Source organism: Python bivittatus, unplaced genomic scaffold, assembly GCF_059951505.1.
Source record: "Python bivittatus isolate LINGU-HERP-01145 unplaced genomic scaffold, Pbiv_v1 ctg000080_np1212, whole genome shotgun sequence".
Lineage (NCBI taxonomy): Eukaryota > Metazoa > Chordata > Lepidosauria > Squamata > Pythonidae > Python > Python bivittatus.
Window position 1 is genome coordinate 34,032,816 of NW_028277035.1, and position 22,708 is coordinate 34,055,523.

The 22,708-nt window shown below is 37.1% G+C and overlaps 1 protein-coding gene across 4 annotated transcripts in view; it reads right to left on the minus strand.

The window, feature by feature from the left end:
- The window catches only part of FAM13B (family with sequence similarity 13 member B), a 76,523-nt gene that overhangs the window by 48,567 nt on the left and 5,248 nt on the right, over positions 1 to 22,708 (minus strand). For 3 of the 4 annotated variants that reach the window (XM_088133800.1, XM_088133799.1, XM_088133798.1), the window contains exons 2-7: positions 8,103 to 8,269; positions 5,569 to 5,757; positions 4,592 to 4,804; positions 2,422 to 2,596; positions 1,676 to 1,817; positions 155 to 324 (exon numbers count right to left, since the gene is read on the minus strand). In XM_088133800.1, coding sequence (XP_087989926.1) covers positions 155 to 324; positions 1,676 to 1,817; positions 2,422 to 2,596; positions 4,592 to 4,804; positions 5,569 to 5,725 — 857 coding nt within the window. In that variant the 5' untranslated portion in view covers positions 5,726 to 5,757; positions 8,103 to 8,269. The remainder of the gene's footprint in view (positions 1 to 154; positions 325 to 1,675; positions 1,818 to 2,421; positions 2,597 to 4,591; positions 4,805 to 5,568; positions 5,758 to 8,102; positions 8,270 to 22,708) is intronic. The other variant, XM_088133801.1, reaches the window with a different exon arrangement.

The following is a 22,708-nucleotide window of genomic DNA, read 5'->3' on the forward strand; positions in this document are numbered from 1 at the left end:
GACTTCTGTGACAGGATGGTTGAAAAGTTATTTCCAAAATTTTGTATAACTGAAATCCAAAAATCCAACATTAAAAACAGAATCATCTATATTAATGAAATATACTGCACAGCGTATTGCCTAGTAATACCATCCTTAGTATCCTTGCTGATACCTTGTTGATGCTGAAACACTACATGATTCCAGAATGCTCTCCATCATATCTTGAGGCTCTGTATCTTCCCTATATTTCGGATCCTCTGTGTTTTCTTCCTCTTCCTCTTCCTCTGGCAGTTCTTCAGACTGCTCAAGCTTTATATCATCTTCATCCAACAAATCATTTATCTTTAAAAAACAAACAAAAACAAGAAACATCAAGACCCCATTTTTTCAGATAAAACAAATTATTAAATTCCAATTGTTGAGGCAAAGTATATGCTAAAAATAAAACAGATAAAACTTTATAGATACTTATGCTTTAGATCTCACCTCAGCAAAGAAAACATGTATCAATGAACCGCTGAACTCATAGCCAGGCGTAATGCATTGACATTCAACTTTAAGCCAATACACAAGAGGAAAAACAAAGACTTCCATTTCTTGAAGAAAGCCACAAGATTTTTAAAGGATTTAATGTGGACCTTCTTTAAGCAAAGCACATGTAGTATCATGAAGAGTAGCAGAGTTCCCTAGCTTTATAATACTGAAGTTACTTCTCTCCTTATTCCTGAAAGCAATTCAATGAAATCTTTAACAGTCCATAGATGCAATGGACTAAATTTGTGTTCAGAATTCATCACCAAAATAATGGGCAAGTCAGTTATTTCCAAAGTCTACCTGGACAGAGACTGATTCTGTGCATATGAATTTTTCCTTGCTTCATATTAGCCTTTGTGCTTACTTTCCCAGCAGGAGACAGAGATGTTAAATAATAACATCAAATGAACTGGTTTGTATAGCTATTTTTCACAATGTACTTATAGAGAAAGAATAAACTACACATAACTATAGCATGCTATAATTATTACTGCCAGATGAGTAAGCTGAACAAAAATAGTTTATTATGCTTTAGATCTCACCTCAGCAAAGAAAACATGTATCAATGAACCCCTGAACGAAGCCAGGCTATGTCTGTCAAACTATGATTTTGTCTCAGTTTAAATACCACCACTTTAAATAATGGCATTGCACATTAATGGCTACGTTTGAACATCATTCTATACTATGTTTTAGAAAGTCCATCACACTTTCCCTCCCTTATACAACAAAGAGAAGAGGCAGATATGGGAGTACAGTGACAATGCTAGACTTGTTCATGTCTCTTTAAAATACAGCGTAGCATCCTGTCTGAATGTTTTCAGTTACGATTCCCCCATGAGAACTGGTTTTGTTTCCTGAGTACAGTAGCCAGTAAGAAAACATCTGCAAACAGGACATCTAGTATACATCACTTTAGAACTTTCATTTGAACTATTCTCTGGAGAATATAAGAAATAACAGGGTTCTATTACAACCCAGCTCTTCCAAAAATCCTCTTGATATGGAAGAAAAAAAAAGTTAGGAAAACAAATGAAGCCTAATTAGTAAACTAAAGTAGAATTTCTAGACACATCCCACAGTATACTGTACAGCGAAACATTTCTATTTTTACACATAACAAATATTTTATTTAGCCAAAAATATATTCGTTTCTTACCTGCTCAGTTACTGAACTTAAATCATTAGATGAGAAATCTTCCTCTTCATTTTCAAAGAGTTCATCATAATTCTCTAGCAGTCCTGCCATTATTCTGCTAACAAGTTCTTGCTCTTTCAGATCCTCCACATCTGTGTAAATGCTTTAAAAATGTCCAAAACTAAATTCATGATTTTTAACATTATTTTATCAAATGTTGTTAATATTTTCTATCCCAGGGATATCAGAGTTAGAGATCTTAAAAGATAAAGCTTGTACAACACACTTTCCTCCCTAAAACTAGAGAATCTTCTAGAGGGCCATCAACAAGAGATTACCATTTTTGGTTTATCTAGCAATGTTGGGCCACTGCTTGAATTACCCCATTCAATTTTGCATTTCTCAGATTGGGAGGAATGAGGTCTATTTATCACACTAATCAGAAAATGATTTGCTACTACATTCTGAACATCTAATGAAATTGTGGAATTACATTTGAAGGAATGAGTGATGGACAGATCCAATATTTATAGAGAAATTAAGTTTCGTTAATTTAATAAAAAAAACCTTCTTACACTATTATACATCTTATTAATAGAAAATCAAAATATAAGGAGCATAGAATTTTAACATAATAATATTTAATAGAATTTGCTGAATGAACAGAGATAAAAAGGGTAAATAAATTACTTGTTAGATTACAGGAGAAATTACCTAAATACACTTTTACTCTAAAGTCTCATTAGGGAAAGGGAACAATATCTTACTGAAAGATATCAGGACCAAAAACTGCAGCCAATGAACTTGCAGACCAAATCTCTTCATGATGTGATGCTACATTAGCTAAAAATCTACACAGAAACTTTAATAAACTGTAATTCACAGGCGGAAGCTGTTGCAAGAGGAATCTCAATTTTCTTCCAAATTCATCTTCATTATAATCTGTAAAGTATGATAGAATTTTCAATAAATTTTAATGCACTGTTCCACATTTGATAAATTTCAGTTCCAATACCAATATGAAGTTTCATATAGAAAAATTCCATTTTAAAAATAAATTTTACAGCCTAAAAAACTTTCCAGTAATTAAACACACTTTTCACCTCATTTTGTGCTCCTGATTCAATTTATCATTTCAGCAATCTTTCCTACCATCTCTACTTTGCTATAGAACTGTTAGTTTTATGTTACAGTATCTTTACCTTTGTCAGATGGAATTAAATTATCTAAAGTAATAGATATGTAAACAAAATATATTTTTAACATTGAATTAAAAATTCCCCATCCTCTACCTAGTTTTGCAATCATTTTGTACACAGAATTAACAATCTGAAGTTGCCATTACATTAATACAGTTTATTATATTTTAATTTAAAATATTTTTTATGTCTGCTTAATAGGCTTTCCAGCTTGCTGACAGAAAATACGACTGCATTCTTCATAATCATATTAACCAAAACCAAAACACCAGAATCAGAAAGCACAGATATCAAGACTATTAAGTTAATCCTTTCTTTTGGAGAATACATACTACAAGCATATCAGATCGGCTTTGAAATAGGTATTATTAGGCTGAAAAGGAGAAACTAAACAAAATGTTGGATAAAAAGGTCTGTATTTAAATATAGTACATGCAACAATCTACATGCTATATTCTGATTCTGCTTATTTACAGTGGGTCAGAGAACTCATGCACACTGCTCAGTTGTTCAAGTTTAGCTCCTTCTTTATCACAACCCTAGTTATGCAAGTCTGTGCAAATCTTTCAGAGATGCTTTTTGAAAGGCAGTTCTCAATGTTAGGGCACCTAGTTAGGGCTCAATGAAGCTGCTTTAAGACCTTTTCCCAGTTATCTGAACACCCAAGTATAGGCACACAACAGAAATCTGCCAGAATTGTTGCTAAAACAAATGCTCAGAAGACCTAGAAAGAAGTTTGAAATGACTGCACCAACCCTTTAAAACAGTTGCCTTGACATCGCTGAACAGCAGGTTCACAAGAGCACACTGCTTGCTTTGCTCCAATTTTCAGACCTATATCTATGTACCAAGATCTGACAGTTGCCTCTGAATCTATTTTGATTTATTATCAATATTATTTTAAGAAAAAAATAGACTAGTTTATTTAGAAATTGATTGCCAAACAATAAAAGGAACTAAAACATACAGGGGCATACATTAGGAATATTTTTCTATTAATTATAGAACAGAGTTTAAGAATGATTCTGACCCTAACTAAAGAAATACAAAATATTAGCTGAAGGTGCACAACGTTCAAAATATCTAAATTTATTTGTGGTCTTATATGTGTTCAAATGTTCATATAATGCAGGTATCAGTTAAACTGGCAAGAAATAAAATGCAAGGATATTTTCTCACACATGGACTTAATTCAGTCCACCCAACACATATTCTTTGAAAGGTCAACTGACCAGCTTTTACGTTAGATTGTTTTCAAATTTCTGGTGAGAAAAGGGATCACATAAAAATAAATATATCAGGATCTATTAACATAATTTCATTTTTATTTTTTTTTGCTTTTGGTTTTCCACATAGGGCCATAGCCTATCTCTACATATCTAGTGAATATAAAATTAACAGAGCTCCAAACCACATAAAACCCAATCATCAATATCATATAGTATGCATTTGTGTGTGTGAAGAGGTAGATAGGTATTAAGCTGTGACCCTAATAAATATTCTGTTTACATAAGAATTATTGAATGGGCCTAGAAGGGCGAGAAGTGCATGTTAGTAGGCTAGTTCTATTCCTATTACTTATAGCTTGTATTTTTATCAATATCAAACCAAGGTTCCCAATGATCTTGATACACATTTGGAATGTTACAGAGGAAAAATATTTCAGGCATTTTAAATTTCTAGACTAAACATTTCTTAACAGTTTTTTGTCATATATTGAAGTCATTCAATATCTAACCTTGAGGCAGTTGTATCAAATGCATATGAAGAGTGCCAGGAATAACTGGTTCTGGAAGTGCTTGAAGAAAAAATCTAAGAAGACTAATAGCAGAAGGTACATCTGCTTCTTTAACCAGGTCCACATCTTCTCCATTATCATATCTTTGCCGAAGCCACTCCACTGTTTCTGCATTCCCATTGACTTGAAAAAGTCCTTCTTGTTCTAGACCTCCTTCAGTTAGGATGAAAAAAAAAAATACTTCCTTTAAAATGAAAATACGTTCATTTCTTGACCTATGAATGTCACAAACAAAAACAGGCAAGAAAGATGACCCTAGCCAATGCTGCTACCCAAAGAAACATTTATAAACATCAACAAAAATATTGCAGCAGTGCGCAAAACATTTACCATTTAAACTGTTTCAACAATGAAACTCCACAAAACTTCCCATTTCAAGTTGAACTACTCTTTTTAATGGAAAATAGGCTGAAGAGTGTTTAGAAGTTGTGAAGTGGAAGATTACATGCTCAAAAGAGCTTGTTTCTTGATTGGAATACTGTTTAAATGCCGCTTACATCTGTTTTGTGCTCAAAATAGGATGTTTAGGGCATTTATTAAAGTTTCACACTTAAAACAGTTAAAATCAAAAATTTTACACACACTTAAACATAAATATACTAAAGTTTCTCCCATGAGATTTTACTTGTGCACTGGAACTTTCTCTTGTGCTTTCCTCCAAATCTGCTCCAGAATGTCCTCAACCCATAAGAGAAGATTTAGTGAGTATATGGAATGGGAGGGATAGGAATAAAATGTGTTCCACTACAAATGTTTCTTAGACTATAGGAGTGATACAGAAGACAGTAGAATGCCATTCATTTTTATAAAGTGTAGAAGAGAACTGTATTCATAACTTCCTGAGAAGAATAAGTGAAAAGTATTTATATTTTCAAGTGTTTAATTTTATCATTAAGGCACAGGATGAAAATACATACCATGTTCCTCAATATAGTCCACAACATGGCGGACTATGAATGGAACTTCACTGCCTGGTTGCCCTTCCTGTTGCAGTTCATCAAGTGGAATTCCAAATATTTTATTAGTGAGAACAGAGTTGCAATTACTCAAAGAAGGGGAGGAGCTCTTCCTCATATCTTTATGCAGCCCAATGTCAAAGTGTCTTTCTGAAAATAAATTAGTTGTAGATTTAACTCCTTCAACGTAATGCACTGTTTCCCACAGACATTTATTACTTGAAAAAGGATTAGAACTGTCTCTAGTAATAAACACCACCTCAAAGTGATGACTTCGTTAGATGCTGGCTGCCAGGCAAATTTACACTAGAAGCTGGGGAACTCAGAATCAATACCAAAGTTTGGCTAGTTATTTTATTTGCCTGGATAAGGCTTAACCTGGCTTGACCTAGGATTCTTTCATTAATAATTCTTGACAATTACAAATCAAAGTGGTAGAAGGTTATTATGAGTAACTGTTTTCCTGTGACTGTTCCTTAACCTTCTATCACTCTTTAGGATTGATAGGCCAAAGAAGTTCTGAAACAGTGGACTTCAGACACATCTCAAAATTTAAGTCAAGTCTCAACTATGTATCAATCTCTCAGAGAATCCCAGAAATGGTTTCCAGAAGATTCTTATACTGCCTATTCTAATAACATCTACCTGATTGATTTGAATTATATGAATTTTAAAGATTTTAAAGATCTAAGTACATAGGTTCCTTTATTATATTCACATATCATATGAATTTTGATTAATTCGTGCTTTTATTGACTGTATTTTACTTTGTATTCCAGTCTAAAACCACAAAAGTATTGTATACTAGATATACTTAGATCTCTAAATAAGAATGGTAGAATTAACACAAACTCAATATAAATTTATTACAATGTTACAAACAAGGAGCCCAGTGGAATTCTAAATTATTCCATCTGTGTGGTGCAATCATTTTTATGATAAGCCCAAATAAATTTTAATACTATATTAAATAATACATTACAAAAATATATTTTTCATGTACTATGTACTTTCTCTATTTGGGGGTATATTTTTGTTACATTTAAATAAAAAATACATTCTGCCTTTTTGCTGCCAGATCATCCAAGCCAACTAATACATACAGTACTTAAAACAGAAAAATTAAACAAAAATCCAAATAAAATGTATGAGTACATTTACAGGAATAAGGAGAACACAACTAAAATGCTTGGTGAGATAATTATGCCTTGATAATCCCCCCCCCAGCAAAAAAAAAAAGAATGGCTTCCCAAGATAGGCCCAGTTTGACGAGGATTACTCTCTCTTTTTTGTCAGCCTGCTACTATCACAGCCCATGCCATGTGAAAGATTTCTCCAAACTTTAGGAGAGACATCTCAGGGAAAAAGGGAACTGCAATAGTACCTTTATTCAATTTCTTGTCTCTTGTAATTCTAGGATCTAAACCAAATGTGGCTCTATTGCTCTAAACACTGAAAGGTTGGAATGCAGTTTTAAAATACAATTATAAACAAGCCACTTTCTCTCTAACTTTAAACACATTATACATTGACTGAATGATCATTTATAATTTTCACCACATACTGCTTAACAGCAGATCACAGGATGATAACATGCAGCAGTTTTGCAGTTGCATTCAGCCCGCAAGATACTTCAGTGTGGGCTTTGAAGTCTCTCCAAAAGTTATAAAAAAACCCAGGAGGTACAAGTTCTGGGCATTAATTATCAACCAGTTTAGGGCTATGCCTCTTGAGTAATACAAAGACCTACCCTTACCAAATCCCATCCTTTTACATTTACAGGTAGTCCGTGACTTACGACCATTTGTTTAACAACCGTGCAAAGTTACAGTGGCGCTGAAAAAAGTGACTTACAACTGGTCCTTGCACTTATGATCATCGCAGCGTCCCAGCGGTCATATGATCAAAATACGGGTGCTTGGCAACCAACATGTATTTACGACAGTATCAGCATCCCGGGGTCAAGCAATCGCCATTTGCTACCTTCCCAGGGGGCTTCCAACAAGCAAAGTCAATGGGGGAAGGTGGATTCACTTAATGACCCCATGATTCACTTAACAGCCATGGCAAAAAGGTCATAAAATTGGGGGTGACTCACTTAACAACCACATCACTTAGTGAAGGAAGTTCCGGTCTCAGTTGTGGTTTTAAGTCGAGGACTACCTGTATTGGCATTTTAAAAAATAAGCAGGAAAACTGCATCTTCATAAGGATAATCCCAATATTATAATAAATAGTATCTTCAAGTACAGAAAAGCTAAAATTGTATGTATGTTCTAACCAATGTCGACTTTACAATATGGGAAATCTAGGGAAAAAAGGCTTTTCAGGTCCCATATGAAAATGCGCACAGACTACCCAGGGTTGCAGATCACAGTTTACCACACTATTGAAGAATGCTCTCCATTATGTTCCATTTTTATAAAGCAGAAGCTTTGAGATCAATTCAGCTTAAAGAGTATCTTAAGAAAAAAGCAGCACTCAAGAACACCTACCTCACAGCACTTAAACACCTATGTTCACAAAATATTTTCTACGCCAGCTACCCTTACTGACCAAGCATTCTTTTGTCATTTATGGTTGCTTAAGGTTATGGCAGAAGATCAGCCTGTAGTTCCTCATTGAAGAAGGGCAGAACTTGATCAGTATCTCAGCTATTAATCTGAAAAACACACAAAAGCATTTTGAGTATTTAATCTCTTTTAACAATGTGGTCCTATATACAATACTCACAAATAAACCTAAATTCAGTGGTAAGTAATATGTTTCCAGTTTGCAACATTTTGAGCTTCAAACACCTCATTCTGAATTCAAACACCTTGCTTCAAGTTTTGGACATCTGATACCAACAGAAGGGAATATATGTAGCTCAGGGTTGAACTGTGCAGTCCTTGGGGTTCTCTGAGCTTGGCTGTTTTCTTGCAAACATTTCGTTACCTAGCCAGGTAATGAAACGTTTGCAAGAAAACAACCAAGCTCAGAGAACCCCAAGGACTCCACAGTTTAGGGCTTTTGTTTGTGACCTTACTAAAAGTGTTCCAATGCTGTTTCAGCCATGCCAGAAAAGTTTCAACCTCAAGAATTGTTTCAGTCTTAAAATGAGGGCATTTCAAATTCAGAATTTTCCAGAATGGTCAACACAGCATCAGAACACTTCTAGTAAAGTTAGAGCAATATATTTTGCCCTCAGAATGGGATGTTTCATATTCAAAAACAAGAAGTAGCAGAAACTCTGCACTCATACAAAGTATGGCCCAAATGAAATATAAGAGTAGATTATGGCTTCATATTGTTGATTGATGTTAACTATGCAATCCAATGGCTCTCAGGGTGAGCGTTATATACAGGAGAAGACCGTACAACAAAGGCATATGTTTTCTCCTTGTACTTATTTTTGTAAGGAACAAAGAAACAGAAAGATTCAGGTTTAGATTTAACTAAGTTTTCATGATGTTCAAGCTAGAAATCATGCATTGTTCTAACTAGGATTAATTAATGAGCCAGAATGAGGTAACAAACCATAGTTTGGTAGTTCTACTAAAATTCAGAAACTCACGAGTAAGTTGAATAAAAACAATTGTCCAACAAGTGGTTATGTATTACTTACTGCACCCAGCAACTGTAAAATAAAATGTACTTATAATATATATTTTAAAATAGATATATTTATTAAAATATCCTCTTGTAATTTACCAAATACTCATTTTCATTTGCCTGTTGGTAGCTGCACTGGCCATTAAACAGACATGGTAAATCACAACCTGGGAGAAAGGTTTCCCTCCATTTTTCACACAACAGTACCTTTCACACGTAGGATGGCTTAGTCCTGGCTGCACAAAAGAAAAGGACCACTCTGTAATGAATTAGTTAAAATACAAGTATATCAACTCAACAAACAAGGTTATCCCATTTCATGAACTGTATTGCTTTACTCAATATCTATTGGTCAAAGCTTTAGGGAAACAACTGAACTATCACTATCCTATATTTATTCAGAGTAGAACACCGACCTATACCTATTCAGAAAGTTTCCACATACTCCAAAATAAATAGTATAAGACTGCAGTGATAATCACTAAGACAGACACACAGTTCACAGATCACAGTTCTTACAGTGTAGGAAAAAAGCATGTTTTGGAAAAAAAATGTGTATGTTTGTGCAGTTCTTCTAGATGTCATCCTAACACAGTTTGAAAGAAGACTGGAAGAAAGTTTATGTTACCTATTTAAAATACATGGAATATGTACTATTTCTAACAGTTTCTAGAGGACTAGCTATATTAGTCTTTTGCAGCAACAGCAATAAAGAGCCTTACAGTGTTGTAGTAAACACAATTATTCTTGTGCAAATATTCTAAAGCATTAAAGTTACTGCAATACAATACCTTTACTTTCCTATGGAAAGTAATCAACACCAGCTAGGTAACAATATGTTAATTTTATCACATTAACAATACTGATCATGTGCCATCAAGTCCAACTTTTGCTTCCATAGTGCTACAGGGAAAATCACTGCCTTCACAATTCTGATCTTGTAGGTACAAACATATCAAGGCATCTGAATATCTTTTCCAAGGCCTTCAGTACTACCCTACCAGGTGCTAGTTTGCAGAATATTTCTTGACTGCTTGTTTCTTTACAGTTGATGGTTGATTCTAAAAGGCAGAAGTTATCTACCACTTAAGCATCTTCATTGTCAATTCTAATGTTGGTTGCTATACCTGCTACAATTAGGTTGGCCTTTATATTTAATTTAGTCTAATTTTTTCACTGTGCTCCTTTCATTACTGGAGATTGAAGATCATTTGCATTTGCAGCTGAGTATCAGCATAGCATAGGTTATAGATGTTTCTACCTCCAACAAAGAGGACGCAGTGGCGTAGTGGCTTAATGATGCTGGAGCTGTCGGCCAGAAATTGTCGACACTCCAGCGCTTCAAGCCCGACTCCGCATGACGGAGCGAGCTCCTGTCATTCGTCCCTAGCTCCTGCCCACCTAGCAGTTTAAAAGCATACCATCTGCAAGTAGATAAATAGGTACTCCCATTTCGGTGGGAGGAAACACTGGCGGCGCTTTGTGTGGGGAGCAGAGCCAGTGCTGAAAGCGATTGGTGGAAAAGATCGACAGAGGTGAAAAATGCTGGACGTGATTGACAGAAAAAGATCGACAGAGGAAGAAAAGCCCAGATGAAACTGACTCCCTTGCAGCTGCTGCTGGCCAAGAGTAGTAACTGTTAAAATTGTTAGATAGGTAAATAAATTGTTAGATAGGTAAATAAGTAAATGTTGTGTTGTGAGCCTCCCAGAGTCCCCCATTATGAGGAGATGGGTGGAGATAAATCAAATAAATAAATAAATAAATAAATAAATTTAAAACTCATCTGCTTCCAATCCATCTTTTCTCAATATATTTTGGACATATAGATTTAACAAATAAGGGGGGATTATACAGCTTTTACTCACTTCTTGTGAGCTGGTCTGTTCTACTATATTCCATCTGGACTGTTGCTTCCTATCCTGTATATAAGTTTTGTATGAGGAGAATAAGATATTCTGGGATTCCAATTTTCCTAAGCGCATTCCATAGCTTGACATGGCCAACAAAATCATTATACAAGGTCTTTGTATAATCAACAAATCACATTTTACTTCTTTCTGGTATTCTTTGCCCTCCTCAGTTATCAGGCATGCATCAGCAATAATGTCTCATGTTCTTCCGCCTTTTCTAAAGCCAGTTTGAATATCTGGCATTTCCCTTTCCATGTAAGGCACTAATCTGTGTTGAATGATCCTAAATATTATTTTGCTAGCATGTGAAATTAAGGATACTATATGATAGTTTGCACACTTTGTTCAGTCTCCTTTCTTTGATACTGATATATAGACTGATCTCTTCCAATCTGTTGCACACTGTGTCATTTTCCAGATTGCTGGCATAGCAAATACTTTAAAGAATACTCTACTGATTCTTCTTCTGTTGCTTGCCATATTTTCATAGATATTCCATCAATTCATTTGGCCTTTTGACTTGGTAATGATTACAATGCTGATCTATTTTCATATACTCCTTCCATCTTTGAACTTCTTTGAAGCAGTTACTGTCTGTCCATTGGCATCCTTTAGCATACCAATTCAAGGTTGAAACCTCCTTCAGAGTTCAGAGGTTTTTGGAAGATTTTTCTTATTTTTCCATATCTGTTTCCATCTCCAATGTTTTTATCAATATCGCTGTAATACTACTTCTTGCCTCTTCTAAGAACTCTCTGAAATTCTTTGTTAAGATCCTTCCTGAGATGTTTGTCTTTCTTGGCTTTGTCTTCTCTTCTCTTTTTGGCGATTTCCACTGTTTGTTCTGACATCCAGTTTGCTTTCTTCTGTTTCTTGGTCTTTGGCAGTCTCTTTCCACATTCATCCTTAATAAATTCTCTGATTTCATTCCACAGTTTCTCTGGTTCCCTATCAGAGATTCAGGACTTCAAAGTCCTGATGTTCTCCTTGAAAATGTGGGTATAAGTTCAAGATCATATTGTGGCAATTAGCTGACTTTCTTCTTCCACTTGGAAGTTGCACATGAGCAGTCTGTGATCTGTTCCACAGCCCCTGGCAATGTCTTTGCTGTTATAACTGAATTCTTCCAGCTCCTTGTGTCAATAATATAGCAAATTTTATTTCTGTACTCCATCTGGTGATGTCCATGTATATAGGCACTGTTTTGGTTGAAGACTGCATTACAGTCCAACTAGGTTTTCCTTCTTAGTATTTCCAGCTTTGGCTTTCCAGTCTCCAACCAAAAACAGCATAGCTTATATGCAGGTTCTGTTGATTTCAGATTGAACTAGATCATAATGTGGAGAGTATGATAAATATGTTTTTCCTGCGACCATCAAAAATATTAATTACAGCTACTATACTCACAGTTATTTATTTCACATCATGTTCAACACAATTCATTAAACTTCATAAACTGTTGCATTATTCTTAAATACAGTATCCCATCTTGATGATGGGAAGGAAATTCTTACTTCAATAATTTATAGTACAGTTCTATGCAGATTTATTCAGTTTTTAAGCTCACTGAATCCAATGTAGTTTATTCCCTAATAAATGGAATTCCAATTAATGTACTGTAAATCAATTTGTATTTTTGTCAATAAAAATTCCATTAAACCTTTTGAAAAATAAGCAGTTAACCAAATTATTATCACTATAGCCAATTATATATTCTAGAATTGCCTAGAATGACCCTCTAATTCATTTCTGAAAGTCCAAGCAATTACAAGACCACAGACAAGTAGTCTAACTCTCCTTCCTTCCACTAATGTATTTCTAAATATTCATCCATTACAAAAAGCTCACATTTAATCAAGTTTTCTAAGTACATTTTAAAAGCTGCCCCCACAGGCCACAGTTTGCACACATATGGAAGTATGCAGGAACAAGAAGTTGTCAACCTTATTTCAATGCTCACACATTTTGTGCAGATAGAAAAGATTAGAGTGGTTTGCTTTAAGTCAATCTTATACTCAGTAAGGGAACCAGGATGGTATCATGGTTAAAGTGTTGGTCAGAGACTCAAATCCACCTTCAGCCATGGAAGCTGATTGGATAATTCTGGGCTGGTGAGTCACTCTGAGTCCAATCTACTTCACTAGATTGTTGTTACAGGGGAAAAAATGAAGGAAGGCATACTAGGCTGTGTCAAAGGAAAGAAGAGATATAAATTTACTTACTTACTTACTGAAGGAAAGAAGAGATATAAATTTAAGAAAAAAAAAAAATAACTCTAAAAACTTCTAAGAACCCCAGAATAACACCACATATACTCACTGAAGTAGTAGTGAGGAGTAAAGTATAGGAGGCATACTTTCTTCTGTATAAAATAGTATTACATTGCCTCAGTATATGTGTATGTATGTGTGTATATGTGTTTCAGTTCCTCATGCTGCTTACGGGTGTACATGTGTGTATGTGTACACTGGGATTTACAAGGCAGGGTACGTATACTCAGCTCTGGGTTTTATGACCAGAATGGAGAAGGGAGGGAATCTGAAAATGGAGGAGTGGCAACATCTGAGCAGCTACCTAGCTGACTTTCCTATATGGATGCATAATTTGTTTTTCTCTACAGCCCCCCCCCTTTTGAACTCACCCTTCTTTTGCCAGCTTTTCCCCCCACATCAAATTGGATCCAGTTCTGTTCAGTTTTCTGAGAGTTATTCTGCTGATTGTCAGAGTCTTAACCTCTTTTATATAATTTATTTCCAACACTGGGTTGGAAAAAAAATGAAAAAGCCAAGTATTCTTTCAAATGCTTGACTCCTTGTGCTTTCATGGACATATCCATGTGTGTTTGTATTACAATAATTCAGAAATGGTCTACCATTGCCTTTTTATTGGATTTTTAAAACTTCCCAGGCTACTCCATAGCCCTGCATTTTCCTGCTGTGCTCTCATCCAAACATTAACCAGGTCCAACCCTGCTGAGTTTTTCAAGATCTGACACAAGCCATTAGGTTCTGCTACTAGTTGGGCTGGAATTCTAAAATATGTAACAATTAGAAATAAATGTAAAATCGAATTGCTTAGTGGCAACTACAATGTAGCAACAAAGGACAGTGTTTTTAAAAAAATTAATAGAGTTCCATTAGATGGAAATATTAATGAATTAGCTACTTTAAAAAATCATATTCAAACAATAAAATAAATACAGATAATCAAATTCCAGATGACTGAGTTACCAATAATGACTCCAAATACTTCAATGGAAACTTTTATTCTACTGCGCCCAAAGATACATTTTAAGGATTAGTACTTCAGGCTATAAAACCCTATTGAATACAGCATGATTTAAGGCAGTTGGAAAGGAATTCATTTTATTCTAAAATTCTTTTCCTTTTCATGTGGAAAAATGATATAAAATGTAATTGTTAAGGTTTTTATCACTATCATTCCCATAAGAAACTCTAAAATTCTCCTAGCATTTTATCACTTCAGTTTCAAGCCAAATAATTTAATCACATTTATTTTTAATTTCATACTCTGTTAGAAGCTCCAAGTTTAGCCCTTTTCACCCACAATCCCATCAAATCAATCTGCACTTTCTCTGCCTCTCTTAGCAGTTCTTTGCTCTTTTTGATTATATTCTATGCAGCCTTTTCTCTCTCTATATATTATACAATATATATCTCTCATCAGGAATCATCTCAGCAGGAATCATTCTTTTAAATGTATTTTTTTTCCTCATTCATAGGCCCTTTCACTAAAACATGGTATAACGGTTAAGGGATTAGACCAGGTCTGCACAACTCTTTAGAGGGGAAAGGGCCAGATTGATACCTTAAAAATAATTGCAGGCCACGAAGGAATACTTGGCATGGTGATCAGCTGTTCGGTGGCTAGTGACAGAGCAGCAGCATTGGAGCTGGCAGTGTCCATGAGGCCTGGAGACATTGGAGGTGCTTTGCTGGCATGTTTTTCAGGGCGGAAGTGGCTGCAAAAACTGAGGCAACTGTGGCAGATCTTTCATGGCAGCAGCAACATTTGGTGGCAGTGGATTGATTATCTTTCAAAAAAACACCATTGGCTCTCATAAGGCTGCTTGACAGGACATATACGCCCACATGTTGTGCAGGCCTGGATTAGACTATGAAGGCAGAGATCAAGGTTCAACTCCAGCTTCAGCTATGAAAGCTGGGTGACTTTGGTCACTCCTTCCTCACAGTGTTGTTGTGGAGAAAAACAGGAGAAGGGAACACTAGATACACTACCTTGAGCTCCTGAAGGATTAGAGTTAGGAAAGCTGTGATAAAAATCTAATGAATGAATAAATCATTCCACCTAGCATTTTTCATACTTCCTATTAGCATAGCTTCATGTACAGTACTGTGCAAAAGTTTTAGGCAGGTGTGAAAAAATGCTGTAAAGCAAGAATGCTTTCAAAAATATATATTGTAATTGTTTATGTTTATCAATTTACGAAATGCAAAGTGAGTGTACAGTAGAAAAACCCAAATCAAATCAATATTTGGTGTGACTACCCTTTGGCTTCAAACCAGCATCAATTCTTACACTTGCACACTTTGTACACTTGCACAAAGTCAGGGATCTTGTAGGATTAGAGTCAGGTGTATGATTAACCAATTATACCAAGCAGGTGCTAATGATAACCAATTTCATGTGTAGGTTGAAACACAGTCATTAACTGAAACAGAAACAGCTGTGTAGGAGGCTTAAAACTGGGTGAGGAACAGCCAAACTCTGCTATTAAGGTGAGGGTGAGGAAGATAGTTTCATGTCACAGGTCATACACCATGGCAAGACTGAGCACAGCAACAAGACAGAAGGTAGTTATACTGCATCAGCAAGGTCTGTCCCAGGCAAAAATTTCAAAGCAGACTGGAGTTTCAAGATGTGCTGTTCAAGCTCTTTTGAAGAAGTACAAAGAAATGGGCAACACTGAGGACTGTAGACACAGTGGTTGGCCAAGGAAAATTAATGTAGCAGATGAAAGACACATCATGCTTACTTCCCTTCAACATCAGAAGATGTCCAGCAGTGCCATCAGCACAGAACTGGCAGAAACCAGTGGGACCCAGGTACACCCATCTACTGTCCGGAGAAGTCTGGCCAGAAGTGGTCTTCATGGAAGAATTGTGGCCAAAAAGCCATACCTCTGATGAGGAAACAAGGCTAAACGACTCAACTATGCACGAAAACATAGGAACTAGGGTGCACAAAAATGGCAGCAGGTGCTTTGGACTGATGAGTCCAAATGTGAAATATTTGGCTGTAGCAGGAGGCAGTTTGTTCGCCGAAGGGCTGGAGAGTGGTACAATAATGAGTGTCTGCAGGCAACAGTGAAGCATGGTGGAGGTTCCTTGCAAGTTTGGGGCTGCATTTCTGCAAATGGAGGTGGAGATTTGATCAGAATCAATGGTGTCCTCAGTGCTGAGAAATACAGGCAGATACTTATCCATCATGCCCTACCATCAGGAAGACATGCGATTTATTCTTCAGCAGGACAACGATCCCAAACATACAGCCAATGTCATTAAGAACTATCTTCAGTGTAAAGAACAAGGGGTCCTGGAAGTGATGGTTTGGCCCCCAGAGCCCTGATCTCAACATCATCGAGTCTGTCTGGGATTACATGAAGAGACAGAATGATTTGAAGCAGCCTACATCCACAGGAGATCTGTGGTTAGTTCTCCAAGATGTTTGGAACAACCTACCTGGCAAGTTCCTTCAAAAACTGTGTGCAAGTGTACCTAGAAGACTTGATGCTGTTTTGAAGCCAAAGGGTGGTCACACCAAATATTGATTTGATTTGGGTTTTTCTTCTGTTTGCTCACTTTGTATTTTGTAAATTGATAAACATAAATAATTACAATATATATTTTTGAAAGCATTCTTACTTTACAGCATTTTTTCACACCTGCCTAAAGCTTTTGCACAGTACTGTACTTCTAGGGGATTCTGTAACATAATTATTTTCACTCTATTCCAAGCTGCTTCCAAACCTTTCTTGGCATCACATTCAATTCATTCTGTTGGAAGATTAATCTATACCTTATTATGTTTTCACGTACAATCCATACTTGCTCTTCCTGCAGTTCTTCTACTTCCTTTAATCTCTTTCACTCACCATTCCCATACATTCCTGAGTCCCTGAATAGCTCGTTTACATTCTCCAGTCTCCTAATTGTCTTGCTTTGTCCACACCCATCCATTCACAGCCAGCTAACTTTTTCCTCTGGATTGTATTTATTTATAATATTGAAGTTTCCTCCGAAACTCATCCCCAGTTCTTCCATTATCACCATTCTTTAGAGCATAACATGCAACTAGTACCATCCTATAAATTTCTACATTCATATACACAATTTATACCAAACATGTCCATACTTTTTGACAAACGTTTTAGCTCCTTCATAAGTAAACCTACATCTCCATTTACATATATGTTTTCAGCAATTCCACCCTTCAAGATTAAACCACCTTCTTCCTTATATATTAAGATTTTTCTCTTTCTCTAGTTTCACAGACACACAATTCTTCTCCGTTAATTCATGCTCTTTGCCATTTACTTCTCTTGCATTCCAAGCTGAAATCTATATACCATAGTTGTCATTAGATAATCCCACAGATGTTGACTACTTCCCATCATGGCTTCACTCTGGAGCTTTAATATAATCCTCATTAGTAACAGAAAAGAGATATAGACTAGGTTTCCAGCCTTAGTAATATCCATGTCATACAGCATTTCCTGCTAATGATTAGTATCAGCCAATTTTGGCACATTTGTCCATTATGCAACATGCACAGCCCAAGTCCAGTTTGATCATGCTATTCTATGCACGCTAGAATTAGAGACACCTTGCAATCCACCACATTGTTCCCTGAATGTCACTAATTAGGAGATAGTGTTAAGTAAAATGGATGAAAAGGAAGTCCTAAATGCCATTTGAATGTAACAGTAAAAATGATAAAATATAGATGTGATTTGTTTATGGACTGGCTATGTAACTTTTTCTAATGTATGTACAAAAACTGCATCCATAATTGATAGTTGGAAGAATGCTTTTGTAGCAACAGTGAATGCAAAAACTAGAAGGGGATTAGTTGTTTAAGGATATCTGGAGAGGTGCTTGGTAGAATTTTAACTGAAAGCTTGTAAGAGATGACAATGAGCAAAGTTTGGGAAATGCATTGCAACTTTATGCCAAGCAGAGACTAAGCAGATCAGATTGTTGCTCTTCAGTCAGTCTCTGGGAAATGTGTGAATGTGAGAAAGTAAGTTTATTATACATTTCTTGAATTAGTGAAAGGGTAAAATAAAGTGCATAGATGTGAGTTATGGAATGCTTTACACAAATATGAAGTTGAAAGTTGGTTGGTGAATGCAATGAGAATATATGATGGAAATAAAGCACATGTTAGAATATAAGGAAAAATTGATGAATGGTTTAAACTCAGCAGGTATAATACAAGGATGCATGACATTCCTTTGGTTGTTTAATGCATCTATGGTTAAATGTAAAGGGAAGTCTTTGGTGATGTTAGAGATGTTTTGGCTAGGGATATGAATGTGTAAATACAGGTAAAACTCGAAAAATTAGAATATTCTGCAAATGTTCATTTATGTCAGTAAGGCAACTCAAAAAGTGAAACCAATATATGAGATAGATGCATTACATGCAAAGCGAGATATGTCAACCCTTACTTTGGTATAATTGTGATGATTATGGCATACAGCTCATGAAAACCCCAAATTCACAATCTCAGAAAATTAGAATATTACATATCAATAACACAAGGATTGGAAATAGAACAATATCGGACCTCTGCAAAGTATAAGCATGCATATGTACTCAGTACTTGGTTTGGGCCCCTTCTGCAGCAATGACTGCCACAATGCGGCGTGGCATGGATGCTATCAGCCTATGGCACTGCTGGGGTGTTATGGAAGACCAGGATGCTTCAATAGCGGCCTTCAGCTCCGCTGCATTGTTCAGTCTCATGTCCCTCATCTTTCTCTTGGCAATGCCTCATAGATTCTCTATGGGGTTCAGGTCAGGTGAGTTTGCTGGCCAATCAAGCACAGTAATCCCATGGTCATTGAACCAGGTTTTGGTACTTTTGGCAGTGTGGGCAGGTGCCAAGTCCTGCTGGAAAATGAAGTCAGCATCCCCATAAAGCTCGTCTGCGGAAGGAAGCATGAAGTGCTCCAAAACCTCCTGGTAGATGGCTGCGTTGACCCTGGACTTAATGAAGCACAGTGGACCAACACCAGCAGATGACATGGCTCCCCAAATAACACAGACTGTGGAAACTTCACACTGGACTTCAAGCATCATGCATTGTGTGCCTCTCCATTCTTCCTCCAGACTCTGGGTCCTTGGTTCCCAAATGAGATGCAAAAGTTGCTCTCATCAGAAAAGAGGACTTTGGACCACTGGGCAACAGACCAGTTCTTTTTTTCTGTAGCCCAGGTAAGACGCTTCTGACGTTGTTTGTTGTTCAGGAGCGGCTTGACAAGAGGAATACGACATTTGAAGCCCGTGTCCAGGATCCGTCTGTGTGTGGTGGCTCTTGATGCACTAACTCCAGCCTCAGTCCACTCTTTGTGAAAGTCCCCAACACTTTTGAATGGCCTTTTCCTGACAATCCTCTCCAGGCTGCGGTCATCCCTGCTGCTTATGCACCTTTTTCTACCACATTTTTCCCTTCCACATAACCTATTGATGTGCTTTGATACAGCACTTTGGGAACATCCAACTTCTTTTGCAATTACCTTTTGGGGCTTTCCCTCCTTATGGAGGGTGTCAGTGATGGTTTTCTGCACAACTGTCAGGTCAGCAGTCTTTCTCATGCTTGTGATTCCTACTGAACCAGCCTGAGAGACCATTTAAAGGCTCGGGAACCCTTTGCAGGTGTTATGGATTCATTAGCTGATTAGAGTGGGACACTTTGAGCCTAGAATATTGAACCTTTTCACACTATTCTAATTTTCTGAGATTGTGAATTTGGGGTTTTCATAAGCTGTATGCCATAATCATCACAATTATACCAAAGTAAGGGTTGACATATCTCGCTTTGCATGTAATGCGTCTATCTCATATATTGGTTTCACCTTTTGAGTTGCCTTACTGACATAAATGAACATTTGCACGATATTCTAATTTTTCGAGTTTCACCTGTACTTTTGTATGCAGATAACTCCCTGCTGTTGGCTGAGGACTTGAATGATTTGCAATGAATATTAGACTACATGATGCAACGAGGAGTATGGATCTGAAAATCAGTTATCATACTCCACAGTTGCTGTGTTTGACAGGGAAAATAGAGTGAGCAATTGCAAGTTACAGGTAGTCCTTGTTTAGTGACCACAATAAGGACCAGCAACTCAGTCACTAAGTGACATGGTCGCTAAGTGGAAAATGTGACCACAACTGTGCATATGATTTTACTTCAGCTTTCCTTTTTCCCCATCTCCCCACTGTGATACTCACCCCAGTTCTGGGATAATTAACAAGAAGAGAATTAATGTTTGTATTTACATTCATTGAAGAGGAAGGAAGGGATTACAAGAGAGCAAGCAGGCATACAATGGGGAATACACATCAAAAGGAATGCACTGGCACCAGCTCAGGCACAGGACAACATACTAACTGACTGTAATGGCAAACACATGACTGACAGAGAGACTCAGTGAAGGTCATAATGCATGCTCTGGTTGCAAAGTAATTTTTGTCAGCACTGTCGTAACTTCAAATGGTTGCCGTACAAGGCAGTTGGCAAGCGAGGTCTACCTGTATATACAAATGGCAAAAAACCAGAGCAAGCAGATGAATTTGTATACCGTAGTTTAATGTTTATTAAAGATGGGAAAATGGATGATTTTTTAGATGTACAAATGCTGATAGAAAGGTAGTGGGTAGCAGTGATTCAAGGAATGAAAGTTTGTTAAAAGAAGTTAAAATGGCTGAGTTTAAGATAATGTTTCTGCTCTCTTTGTTATTTGGAAGTCAGTGCTGGGTATGTCAAATGAAGCATAAAATTAAGTTCGTGCAGTGGGACTGGAGCACTTAAGAAGCATGCAGTGTACAACAAGAGCAGATAGGATCAAGAATGGGTACTGAATGCATGTGAATTTAATTCAAAAGTGAATGTCCAATATGAAAACAGTATATTTAATCAATTTGGCCAAAGAAAAAGAATGAAGCCTGGTTTGAAAAACAAATATAACAGGAAAGAATGAATGAATGTAAAGGAAGAGAAAAACCAAGAAAGTTGGCAAGGTCCTCAAGAAGAGAAAGGGGAAAAGGCAATGTATAACCTTATATATGATATGGTAAAATCAAGAATAGTTTGCAAGGGTATAAAAGTGTGGAGGAGCACAGTGAATGGTATTGGTATAAACTAGCTATTTTTCTTTATCTCACGTCTTTAATTTCTTTGGCACATTTATTATTCTTCTCTATCCTATGCTCAACATTGCCTACTCTGAAAAAGTATGGTGTCATTGGATTATATGCCCAGCATTAATAATTTTCCTCTTCTGTCATGAAAAATAATAATTTAATGGCTGAAAGATCTCAGTAGGTCTTACTCAACATTTTCAGAGGCTGTGTCTTGCCCTCAAGTTGTACATTTCTGATGTAAAGTACAGAGGGATATAAAGAAAGCAAGGAAAAGGTAAATACGTGTTGTCTTCAAGTTTCGACTGCAATTGGGACTGGGATTGCTGTCGCTAAGCAATGCAGTCGTAAAGCATGACATCACATGACCACATTGCTTAGTGACGGCAATCCAGTCAGTCCTGGTTGTCGTCATAACCCAAGACACACAGGTTATTAAGTGGCAAGTGGAGGGAGTCCCAGGTAAGGAGTGTGGGGGGTGCTGCAGGGGGGGGTGGGGCAGGCCCTAGGAGGCCCAGTGCAGGCCACGCATGAGTGAGGGGAGGGGACACTCAGTGTGGCATGATTTCAGAAAGGCCAGGGAATGAGGGCACGGGGTGTATGCAATTGCAGGGAAGCCGGGGGAAGAGAGTGCAGGGTGCGTGTGTGTGAGCACAGGGAGACCGAGGAAAGAGAGTGCAGGCTGTATGCAATCACAAGGAGGCCAGGGAAAGAGGGCATGGGGTATGTGCATGCGTGTGTGCATCGCAGGGAAGCTGTGGAAAAAGGGAGCGGGGTGTGTCCAAGTGAAGGGGGGAGGAGGGCACAGTTCATGCAAATGAAGGAAGGCCGGCGGGGAAATTACCCCAACAATTTGCAACCTTCCTTGCCGGCTTCCCATTGACTTTGCTTGGGGGAAGGTCGCAAATGGCAATCACATGACCACGGGATGCTGCAACTGGACTTAAGAGTGAGCTGGTTGCCAGGCACCCAATTTTGTTCATGTGACCACAGGGGCACTGCAACAGCTAGAAATTTGAGGACCGATCTTAAGTCCCTTTCTTCAGCACCACTGTAACTCCGAAATGATCACTGAATGAATGGTCATAACTTGAGGACTGTTGTTGTTCAGTCATTAAGTCATGTCCAACTCTTTGTGACCCCATGAACCATATCATGCCAGGCCTTCCTGTCCTTCACTGC